Source organism: Scardinius erythrophthalmus (assembly GCF_964197995.2).
Source record: "Scardinius erythrophthalmus genome assembly, chromosome: 15".
In the NCBI taxonomy this organism is placed as follows: domain Eukaryota; kingdom Metazoa; phylum Chordata; class Actinopteri; order Cypriniformes; family Leuciscidae; genus Scardinius; species Scardinius erythrophthalmus.
The window spans coordinates 39657067-39669566 of record NC_138235.1 but is presented as its reverse complement, the minus strand read 5'-3'; the positions used below and the strand labels follow the sequence as shown (position 1 = coordinate 39669566).

The following is a 12500-nucleotide window of genomic DNA, read 5'->3' as shown; positions in this document are numbered from 1 at the left end:
AAAAAAATATTTAATTAATTTGAAATAATAAAAAATATTTTTTACTCACTCACTCATAAAGACTTTCATTACTGGATGAATCAGTGTTTTTAAACAAATCTATTGAGTAAATAATTCAATGACAAACACTTGTTTTAACAGTCACTTGTCGCCACCTACTGGTGTAACGATGTAATGATACAATCATTATTTGAAGCGTCAAGTTTCTTTCAAAAGGTGATTTTCTCTATGTTGATCACTACTGTAGACATCAGTGTTTATATCCGATCTATAAACTTTAATCCCAGCTCTTCTGTGATAATCTGAATGATTGTAAGACAGAAGTGATGAAACTGTGTGTTGAAAAGACTGTGTGTGAAGCTGTTTCATATCTATACATGACAACGGCTCTCTCTGGCTCAGAACGCAGACCTGAATGTTCCTGTGATCGGACTTGTCAGAGGTTTAATAGACAGAGCCGAGTCGTTCCCAGAATCAAGCAGAATCATGTTAAAAGCAATGATAATGAGTGATGCTGAACAGTGTTTTGCGTGATGCAGAGACCAGCGGTCAGATGAAAGTGTTCTTGCCCAATAAGCTGTTGGAGTGTTTGCCTCGCACGACGACTCTACCCAAAGAGAGACTGCGCTGGAACACAAACGAGGTGTGTGTGCTACCATTACAGCTTTTATTAAAGTTTTCTATATTCTCTGTTTTCACCTTAATTAGTGATGCACCCGAACCGATATGAAGATTTTGACCGATACCGATAACCGATAATCTTTATATTTGAAAGCCCATAACCGATATATTGGCTGATAGGTTTTTATATAATTTTTGGGAGCCTGATTACAGAAACAAAAGTCTCACCATTAAAAAAACACGTCCCAAGCAAACCAAAAAAAAGTGCAATAGTTCCTGGTTTGAACCAGTGCAAGTTTTAAAATGAATGAACTTTCTTTACCAAAAAAAAAAAAAAATTCAAATCATATTTCAAACCCATCCGGTTGAACAGTGCGCATCTGAAGCGTCTCAGCTGAAGGAAATAATGCATTATTTATCGGCTTTAATATATCGGCCAAATCTTCTTATTGAACCGATAACGATAACATTAAAAATGAACATGTCGGCCGATACCGATGAGGTGGCGATATATCGTGCATCCCTAACTTTAACTTTAGTTTAAGTTTTGTGCATATTTATTATCATGGTTTTCTTGCAGTTTACATTTATTTTAATTCAAGTTCTGAAAATGGTTTTAGTGTTAGTTTTAGTTAATGATAATAACCCTGATCACACAACACCTCAAAGCAACTGTCTGGTTTATATCCAACACTCACCCTCGTGCTTTACTAAATTTGGTGTTCTGGGTCAAAAATGACCCGGCCTTTTAAACTGCTAATACATCTCTCATCATGCAGTATTATCACCAGATACTGGACTCAATCTTTTTGTTAACTTGTTTTCTTTTAATTAGCATTAGGTTTTGTGTGTCGTTTTGGACTGAATGATCGTAGATCATTGTAATGCCTCGTTGATCAGAGCTGAAGCTCCTCAGTTTATAAAAGTTCACTCAAGCTTATTCATCTAAAACACCCTGAGGAGCTTCAGCTCAGATCAACGAGGCCTACGATCACTCAGTCCAGACACACACAACCTGTGCTAAATAGAAGAAAACAAGTTTACAAAAAGATTGAATCCAATATTGGCAATAACATAGCATATCGAGAGATCACTTTTGACACGGAGGTGAAAAAAGTACACAATTGATACATTTTTTAGGTTTTTTTATAGCCTATATGTGCAAAGTCAGTAAGTTTAAGTCCAAGTCAATAACAATAACCAGCATTTCCAGGGTAAAAAATTCTCTTCGGGTCAAAATGGCTAGATTATAATGCAAGCTTGTCGTGTGTTTGTTTGGTTTCAGGAAATTGCGTCCTTCCTGATTTCTTTTGACAGACATGACGAGTGGCTTTCCTGCAGCCTCAAGACCAGGTCAGTGTCTGTGGGAATGTGCAGATGAGCATCACGGAGACACACGTTTCTTCTTTGTAATAATGGACACTGATGAATTTGTTTACTATCACTGCAAAAAAAACTATGTTTTTACTCAATATTCTTTACCCATTGGTGATCTCCGGTCAGTTTTGAGCGAAAAATTATCTCTATTTTTTTTTATTTTTTACTTTATCGGAATGGTATAAATTTTGGTAAAGGTTTTGGCACTTGCTATGTGAATACACACACACACATTCAAAAAGGTTAAATGGTCCTGGAATAAATCGTCACACTTGTGCTCCTCACGGTCAAAAATGGCGCATTGGAAATGAATGAGAGGAGTTTCCTCTAGTGGAAGCGTTTGGTACTGCAGCCGAACACACTCTCACGGAAGCTCGTGTGTCGTATCAACCTCAAATTTGGAACACGACTTGTTTAGATTTATGGCTTTAATTTTCACACAGTTTTAAAGTATAACATGTTTTGGAAAATATAAATTTTATATAAAAATTGAAAATAGTATTGTGCATTTTCATAACAATCACTTAAAAAGAATCCACTTATAATCTGCCAAGTGCCGTCTTTAAAAAAAAAAAAACTTCAGCCTGTGCTCCAAAACATTCAAGATTTATGACGGTTTAAGCTGGAAATGTTCATTTCTACGCTCAAAACGTGAATAAATGGATTATAAACTACTGCATAAATACTGTATAATTGAGTACCATAAAATCCCTTAAAAATACGAAATATTAAATAAAAAACATTATTGAACGAAAATATAGTGCATTCATTTCATTGAGAAAATAATAATAATCAAAATTACGTAAGATATTAAGTCTTGTTTAACGAAAAACTGATAAACTTTAAGTGAGTTTTTGCTTAAAACAAGAAAAAAAATCTGCAAATGGGGGTCAGAAAAATAAACTTGTTTTCAATTTAAATTAAATGTATTTTCTTCTTTTGTTTTAACCATAAACTCGTTTAATTTTTAATTTTTTTTCACTTTTTTTTTCAACAAGACTTTCGCTCAATAATCCTTTTTAAAATGCTTCATAAGGAAATAGTTGGCTGTGTGTGAGTGGTCAAACAATCGTGATAATTGTGAGTCTGTCATGCCAATTTTTTGTAACATTAGTGTCCTGTATTACTCTAGTGAATATAGAATAAATAGAATTGTATATTGACTCAAATACATCCTCGCGTTTGGTGACTGAAATAGATGTTTTGTGTGTGTGTGTGTGTGTGTGTGTGTGTGTTCAGGCCACAGAACGGGTCGATCATCCTGTACAATCGCAAGAAGGTGAAATACCGGAAAGATGGATATTGCTGGAAGAAGAGAAAAGACGGAAAGACGACAAGAGAGGATCACATGAAGCTGAAGGTTCAGGGCATGGAGGTGAGAGCGCCACCTTGAGCACGAAACACGCGGGTGCACTCAGACTGTCTGAACACACACTGCCGGTCAACAGTTCGAGATCGGGAAGATTTTTATGTTTTTAAAAGTCTCTTCTGCTCACCAAGGCTGCGTTTATTTGATTAAAAACACAAAAAACAGTAATATTTTGAATATATTTTAAATGTATGTGAATATATAATAAAGTGTAATTTATTCCTGTGATCAAAGCTGGTTTTTCAGCATCATTACTCCAGTCTTCAGTGTCACATTATCCTTCAGAAATCACTCTAATATGATGATTTGATGATCAAGAAATATTTATGATTATTATCAGTGTTGAAAACAGTTATTTACATTTTTATTTCATGATGCTATGATGAATAGAAAGTTCAAAAGAACAGCATTTATCTGAAATCTAAAGCTTTTGTAACATTAAACACTACCGTTCAAAAGTTTGGGGTCAGTAAGAATTTTATTTTTATTTTTGGGGGAAAGAAATAAAATAAATCAATACTTTTATTCATCAAGGATGAGTTAAACTGATCAAAAGTGACAGTAAAGACATTTATAATGTTAGAAAATATTCTATTTTAAATAAATGCTGTTCTTTTGAACTTTCTATTCATCAAAAGAATTTTGAAAAAAAAATTGTACACAACTGTTTTCAACACTGATAATAATTTGTTTAATAATGAATGTTTCTCGATCATCAAATCATCATATTAGAGTGATTTCTGAAGGATCATGTGACACTGAAGACTGGAGTAATGATGCTGAAAATTCAGGAATAAATTACACTTTAAACTATATTATAATCGTTATTTAAAATTGTAATAATATTTCACAATATTACTGGGTTTTTTTTTGTGTGTGTGTATTTTTTATCAAATAAATGCAGCCTTATTGAGCAGAATACACTTCTTTAAAAACATAAAACATCTTACCGATCCCAAACTTATGTACGATAGTGTGTGTTTGAGATTTGAAATGTTTTACAATTCTTTTTTTTTTTTTTTTCAATTCAAACTTTTTTTTGTAATATACAAAACTACAGTGATATTGTGAAGCTGATTAGTGATGTGTGATGATGTCGCCGCTCACACACTTCTGTCTCTGCCGCAGTGTCTTTACGGTTGTTATGTTCATTCCTCCATCGTCCCAACATTCCACAGGAGATGCTATTGGCTGCTGCAGGTTAGTGTCATCAGTGTGTGGATCACGTCTGTCCAATCAGAAGCCAGGATGAGTGCATGTTAAAGAAGGAACTCTTGTAATATTATTTTTTTGTATTAATAATTATACACATTTTATACATATTACATATTTAAAATGAATAAGAAAAAAAAGCGTTCCATACAATAAAAATAATAAAATTACAAGTAAACAGGGAGAAAACTGGTAGAGAATTCTGAATTAGAAAATTAACTGTGTGTGTGCGTGCGTGTGTGTGTGTGTGTGTGTGTGTGTTTGCAGAACCCAGACATCGTGCTAGTGCACTACCTGAACGTGCCGTCGCTGGAGGACAGTGTGAAGTCGTGTGGTCCGGTGTCCTGTGCTCTGACTGACCGGCGGGACAGTCTGCGCTGGAGCCGAGACGAACTGCTGTCGCAACTCAAACCAATGTGTGAGTGACCAATCACAGGCCTGATCAATGAGAGATCGACCAATCACACACCTGATCAATGAGCAATCGACCAATCACAGACCTGCTGCATGAGAGATCGACCAATCACACGCCTGATCAATGAGCAATCGACCAATCACAGACCTGCTGCATGAGAGATCGACCAATCACACGCCTGATCAATGAGAGATCGACCAATCACACGCCTGATCAATGAGTAAATCTCCACAGAACTGAATACAATGACCAAATCACTACAAAATTATTGAAACCAACTAAAATTAAAAAATGTAAAATAATTAAAAATATTAAAGAGTGTGTAATGTTGCTGTTTGAGCATGAAAAGTGAGTTCTTCTCTATATCAGTGTCAGTGTTTCTGAACTCCTGAAACGCCTCCATTGTAGTCTTGAGTTTCTTCCGGGAACGAACACGTCACAATATTCCTCATTATAATAATTCATGCGCAGAATAAAGGGGCGGGGCCTGGTTGAGTTAGTTAGTAGTGTGTTAAACTGGCGGTTATGGTAAGGGGCGGGACATTTCCCAAACACACTCGAAGCGCTCGACCAATCACAACACACTGATCCAGCCGACCAATCAGAGCACAGTGTACTTTTCAGAAGGCGGGGCTTCATAGAGACAGGAAGTAAACAGAGCGTTACTGACAGACTGGGAAGAGAGGAGCCGCAACAATGGAGAATATGAGGAGAATAATCAACATTCAAGCAGGAAAACCTGTTCTAGTAGAGCCTGAACACAACATCAAGCAGAAACTATAATAGTATCTTAATGGTGATCAAATAACACTGGGAAAGGACGCTTTACATTAATGAAACGTGACTTAAATGTTACAAAAGATTTCTATTTCAATAAATGCTATTCTTTTTAACTGTTTTCAACACTGATAATAATCATAAATATTTCTTGATCATCAAATCATCATATTAGAGTGATTTGTGAAGGATCATGACACTGAAGACTGGAGTAATGATGCTGAACATTCAGCTTTGATCACAGGAATAAATTACACTTTACTATATATTCACATAGAAAACAGCTGTTTTAAATTGTAATAATATTTCACAGTTTTTTACTTTTTGTTCAAATAAATGCAGTCTTGGTCACAGTCACACACAGTAGATCTCCTGGAAGTGCAGTAGTTCATCCGTTACGTGTGAGTGATGCAAACATGTGGTGCGTGTGATTACTACTGTACAGGCAGAATGACTGAATAATTTAATCGCTTTAGGTTTTCATTAATTCATCAGTTGCTCATCAGTTGCATCATGGTCAATGTGACTCAGTGTGACTTTGACAGAAATGTGTGTTTATCTATCTGTGTGTTTGTTTAGTCCACAGTCTGAAATGGTCTTGTGGAGGCAACGGTGCCGTGGATCTCTCCGTGGAGCAGATGGTGCAACAGATCCTAGAAACACAACAGACCAAACCACAGCCACGAACACACACCTGCCTCTGCGGTAACTCACACACTCCTGTCGTCCCACACACAACTCTCCATATCTCCTGATCTAATGATGTTTTCTAGCCCATATCCTGCACAGAAAACCGCTTGCATTTGTACATTTTTAATCAAATGTTGCAATTGTATTATGTTAATGTAGCTTTTTTGGATAAAATATATATATATATTTTTTTGTCAAGTGACCACCAGAGCTCATCATTAATAACGGCATGTGATGGAGAAATACTTTATGCTAAAAACTAGTGCTGTCAAATCGATTAATCGCGATTAATCGCATCTCACATTAAAGTTTATAAATATATAATATATGTGTGTGTGTGTGTGTGTGTGTGTGTGTCTATATATATAAATATATATATATACACTGTATATATATGTTTATACTATAAATATATACACACACACACACACATATTATATATTTACAAACTGTTAGATGCGATTAATCGATTTGAAAGAACTTCTAAAAACAGTTTTGCACATATTTATGTTGTATTCTTTTGTTCATACACTTCCGTTCAAAGGTTTGGGGTCAATAAGATTTATTTTCGAAAATAATAATAATTTATTATTCAGCTTTTATTCAGCAAGGACCGGGATTATTATAGTTAACTTAAGCTAAAACCATAAAAAAAGTGATTACTTGAAATAAAATAAACTTAAACTGAAATAAAAATTAAACAAGCTGCAACATTTCTCATTTTCATTTAGTTTAACTTGATGTATGAAAATAATTAAAACTGAAATAAAAGTAATAAAAATTATATAGACATTTAAATTAAAATACATTTATGAAGTCTATATATATATACATACAATTTACACATTGCATACATGTCTTAATTGAACTCTCTTTATGTAAATAATTAAATAAATGGGCTATTCCACGCAAAAATGTCACATCCATAACGCCAACTAAATACCATTGCATTGTGTTGGTGTTAGGGATGTGACAGTTTTGCACGGAATTGCCCAAATACAAATATATAGGCATAAACATATGACCATATGTTTATGCCTATATTCCTCATACTAGTTAAACATATACTCCATTACTTCACACATCCAGAGCTAATAAATAAAAATTCTAGGTATTTGAAAAAATGTTTCCAAGGTATCTGAATCTTAAATGAAAGCCATTTTAATATATTAAATAAGAAGACTGTTATGTTAAACAGTAATAATATATCACAATATTAGTGTTTTTATTGTAGCCTATAAATGCAGCCTTCTTTCAAAAAACATTAGCATTAATTTCACCGACCCTATACTTTTGAACAATAGTTTTATTGATCTTCCACTTACATGTTTTCCACAGCATCTCCCGGATCCAACATTCCTCATCGCTGCAACAGCACAAAACATCGCATCATTTCCCCCAAACTGCCCGCCCCTTACCCCGCCCTCACGGAGCTGCAGAATCTGGCCAATGAGGGCTCAGGAGCAGAGGTCGGGCGAGAGGCGGGGCCAGGCGATGCATCAGTTGCTGTCGTGCCTTCAGAGAGAAAGCAGCCGCCAGAAGATCGTATCGAGGACATGGTGGGTGTGGCTTCCCCATGCTCCGCCTCTTCCTCGTCATCTTCGAGTCCGCCACAAACGCAGCGGGCGGCGACAATCGCGTTGAGCAACGGAAATGGTTTCCAGCGTGGCGGATTAGCAACGGTGGCGCTGCCGCAGAACGCGGTAATCGTGATGACGACGGCGACGCCGGTAGGCCGTGGATGTGGGGAGGAGCCAAACGGCGAGACCCGACTTTCGCTCACTCGTGCCGGCGGACGCTTAGTTTTATCTCCTGTCCCGCCTAAACAAGACACGCCCTCCCCACCAAGCTCTGCCTCCCCACCGAGCCCCATCCCGGCGAATCAGGGCGTGGCCACGCTGTCACTCACTCTACTTCCCAGCCCTGTGATTGGAGGACTGCTGCTGACCGATCGCATTATCCCAGAAGCACCCGGGACGCTCCTCCACCAGTCGTCCCCTTCACCCTCGCTTCTTCCGTTCGACCCCGATTCGTTCCTCAACAGCCCCAAACAGGGCCAGACGTACGGAGGCCCCGCCTCCATCTCCGCCTCTTCCTCCCCGTCTCCGCCTCCTTCCACATCTCCTCAGCCTCCTTCTCTCGCTCTCTCTCTCTCTCCCACTTCTCCCCCGTCGTCTCTCTCTTCCCTCTCTTCTGAGACAGAGAGGAAGAGTATTCCAGGTCGTCCCGCCTCCAGTCCCGCCTCTTTTTCGTTTTCGCTCTCTCCGACGCGAACGACTCCTGCGTTGCTCCCGATGTATCTTGAGACATCATTAGGGCTTGATTCGTTGAGCCCCTCACTTTCAGTCCCGCCCACAAACGGCAGAGCTCCTCCCACCGGATTCAGTGCTCAAGCCACGCCCACTCATCTACTAACCAATCAGCTCTCTCCTTCCCAACACGTCAACAACCAACTGGCAGCTGCCAACACAACCACCTCCCTCGAAGTGCTGCCGACCAATCAGCTTCCTCAAGAAGGAGAGAAGGCGGAGCTTATGCAGTCAGAGCTTCAAGTGCAATCCTGTCTTTTAACAACACACTCCATGTGCATTCAACCACAGAATCTGACTCCGCCCCCAGCCACACCCACAAACATGACGCCCATACAGGTGAAAGAGGAGCAGTCTCCGCCCACTCATTATGATTCAGAAGTGACGCCCATGGACACCACCCACTGCGCCCATATAGACGATGAGGAGGCGGGGCTTACGTTTGACTCCACCTTCCCTGACTTAATATCTGAGCTGATCACCGAGGAGACCGTAAGCCACGCCCCCGCCCCGTCTCCGCCCATTTACCCCATCAGGTACATGGTCCCGCCCCAGCCGACGCCATCCACATCGTTCCTGCCCTTCCCGCTCCTCACACACACACACTCGCTCGCGTCCGGTGGCGCGCCGGAGGAATCCCAGCGCTTGGCCAACATCACAGACTTCTCACCGGAGTGGTCCTACCCGGAGGTATGAGTCTTTTACGTCAAAAAAAAAAATTGGTTATTCGTTTCCTTTAAAATAACTGCACAATTAAACCCTGTGAGGTGAACGATTATTATTTTCTGAAGGTTAAGCATTTTTTGCATTTTTTCAGTTAAGCATTCTATTTGTAGAAGTACAAAAGCTCCTTTCTTGATTATAAAATGTGTTTCTGCTCATGGTTTGTTTATGTTACGCCATTGTTATTTTAGAAATATATAAATACATATATATATATTAGTGCTGGGCAACGATTAGATTAATCGCATCCAAAATAAAAAATGTTGTGTTCATAATAAATGTGTGTGTACCAAGGTTATTATAGGTTTGCATTTTTAAATTAGTTTTTATTTTAATATCATTTTCAAATTTCCTATAAATTTCAGTTTAGTTTTAGTTGTTTTTTATTAATGGTTTTGTTAGTTTTAGTTTAGTTTTTATTTTGTGAACACATTTCTTTTTAGTTTTTATAGTTTCAGTTTTAGTTTTAGTAATTATAGTTTAGCAGAGTTAAAAAGTTAGAAACATTTAATTTCAGCAAAGTTTAATGTTTGCAGTTTACATTTAACTCTTGTGAAAACCTCTTAATAATAAAAATAAAATAATTGTTTGAGAATGAACAAAGAACCAAACAAATGCAACTAAAAAGTAAAAATTATATAATAATATTAAAAATGAAATCTTGTTAAACGTGGTGTATAAGAAAAAGAAAAAGATATGCGTATGATTATTATGATTATTCTTTAAGTTTATTTCTATGATTAATCCTTTCAAACATTATTCTTGTATTGATCCATTTATGCTTTTTGTTTAAAATCATATCCTCATAGTTATACACATATTCAAATGTTCTCTTCAGACCAGACATTTAGTATACTTCTACTCTGACAATATACGTCTATTTCTGGGCTATAGACATGCTATTTGTTTTTTCCGTTTTCTGCTCAGTGTGGTATCTTGTCTAATATGTGTGGTATAGGCCTATCTTGTTAAGGCTAGTTTCACATGAGATGGTTATCTTCCCTGGAATTAAGTATACAGCTGTATTTGCATGAGGTGGAAATACTAATTTGGGCTGGTTCACACAGAAAGCGGGTTTGCTTTGAAAAACGGAAAAAAGACGCGGGCACAGTGGGGAAAAAGCGCAAGGTCTCAAGATTGCTCAGAGAGTCAAGTCAAGTTTAAAAAGACTCACAAGGAAGACATAAGTCTATCTATAAAACATATACATTGTAAATTGCACAAAACCCGTTAAAAGTGTAAATTTGCATTGTGAATTGCACAAGTATATTGCATATTGCACAGGCCCCAGAGACAACATAATATAATATGATATATTATAGTGCAAAGTTGCGTTAGAAATAAATAAATAAAATGCACAGGTATGCACAGGCCATGGAGATTTTGTTTTGGCCAAGAGTCTCACTGTGGCTGGGAAAAAGCTCTTATAAAAGCGTGTTCTGTTTGTGATAATGCTGTCCGCTCATCTGTACCTGAGATTGTATGTACAGTTTTTGTGTGTGAGCAGGGAGTGAGCTGGATGTAGTGTGTCTCTGATAATTCTCTCTGCTCTTTTCTGACAGCGCTGTGAGTAGATTGTGTCCATGGAGGGGAGTTCTGTTCTAATAATTCTAATAGTCTCGATACGCGTCTTTTAAAAGCTGAACTTATTTTAACTTGAGTGCTGCGTTTTTAGAGCGTCGCGTCATGCACGTGATGCTGCAGAAGACGCGAGACTCATACATTGAAAAATAAAGTAGCGCAGTGGAATGGAAAAAAGTGATTTTCCGGTAGGCTTATTTAGGAGAGCTTATTAATTACGAAAACGATTATTTATTTCTGCTAATTATTATTTTGTTTCAGTTAGTTTTTCAGGAACTGTTGTTAGTTTCATTTAGTTTTAGTTTTTCATTAATGTTGAAATTTCTATTTTATTTCAGTTTACGAAAATGTTTTTTGACCAATAGTTTTAGTCTTAGTTTAAGTTTTCGTTTACGAAAATAACCTTGGTGTGTACTGTGTATAATTATTTTGTATACATAAATACACACACATGCATGTATATATTTAAGAAATATTTGCATGTATGTACTGTGTATATATTTATATATAATTTATACATATGCATGCATTTGTGCGAACTTTTCTTAAAAAATATTTTATTTTGGATGGGATTAATCGCGATTTATCGTTGCCCAGCACTTATTTTTATATATATATATTTTTTTCATTTTAGTTAAAGTTCTAGTAATTTTGTTATTGTTTTTTATTTATTTTTTATAAATCTATAAAAAAAAAAAAAATCAGCTTTAGTTTTCTTTATTTTAATACACCAAGTTAAACAGAATTAAAATAAGAAATATTACTCAGGCAACAAGCTAAAAATAAAATAAGATTACGTTTTAGGTTTAGTTAACGGTTTAGTAATTTTGCTGTGTGTTTTAGTAATTTTTACACCATGCAAAAAAAGTTTTCCTTTTTTATTACTATTTTTAATTTTTTATTATTCTTTCAGGTTTTTTTTGTTACTTGAGAATCAAAATGACATAATATAAGTGAAAAATGCATCAAAGTGAAGAGAGTTTATGCTTAAAATAAGAACAAATATCTGCCAGTGAGCAGATACTAGCAGATATTTTTATCGTTTTAAGCATTGTCACTTAATTTTGATACATTTTTCAGAAAACAAGCATATATCTTAAGTAATTTGTATCTCGATTTAAGAATGTTTAGATTGTTTTTATTTCAGTTTTAGTCACTTTAGTACATCATGTTAAACTAAATGAAAACAAGAAATGTAGCAGAAATAAAACCGGTTTATGTTTTTTATATGTTATTTCCGTCTCAGTTAACTCAGATAACTCTGTGTTTCAGGGAGGAGTGAAGGTGCTGATCACAGGCCCGTGGTCGGAGACGGACAGCAGGTACTCGTGTGTGTTCGATCAGAGTCGTGTTCCTGCTTCTCTCATTCAGCCGGGAGTCCTGCGCTGCTATTGTCCAGGTGAGCCAGACGGGGGCGCTCAACTTC

The 12500-nt window shown here is 36.8% G+C and overlaps 1 protein-coding gene across 1 annotated transcript in view; it reads left to right on the top strand.

The window, feature by feature from the left end:
• camta2 (calmodulin binding transcription activator 2) overlaps positions 1-12500 on the top strand; it is a 44905-nt gene that overhangs the window by 6658 nt on the left and 25747 nt on the right. The window contains exons 3-10 of the mRNA XM_081386857.1: positions 540-643; positions 1907-1974; positions 3238-3373; positions 4496-4567; positions 4847-4997; positions 6351-6476; positions 7800-9460; positions 12347-12473. Coding sequence (XP_081242983.1) covers positions 540-643; positions 1907-1974; positions 3238-3373; positions 4496-4567; positions 4847-4997; positions 6351-6476; positions 7800-9460; positions 12347-12473 — 2445 coding nt within the window. The remainder of the gene's footprint in view (positions 1-539; positions 644-1906; positions 1975-3237; positions 3374-4495; positions 4568-4846; positions 4998-6350; positions 6477-7799; positions 9461-12346; positions 12474-12500) is intronic.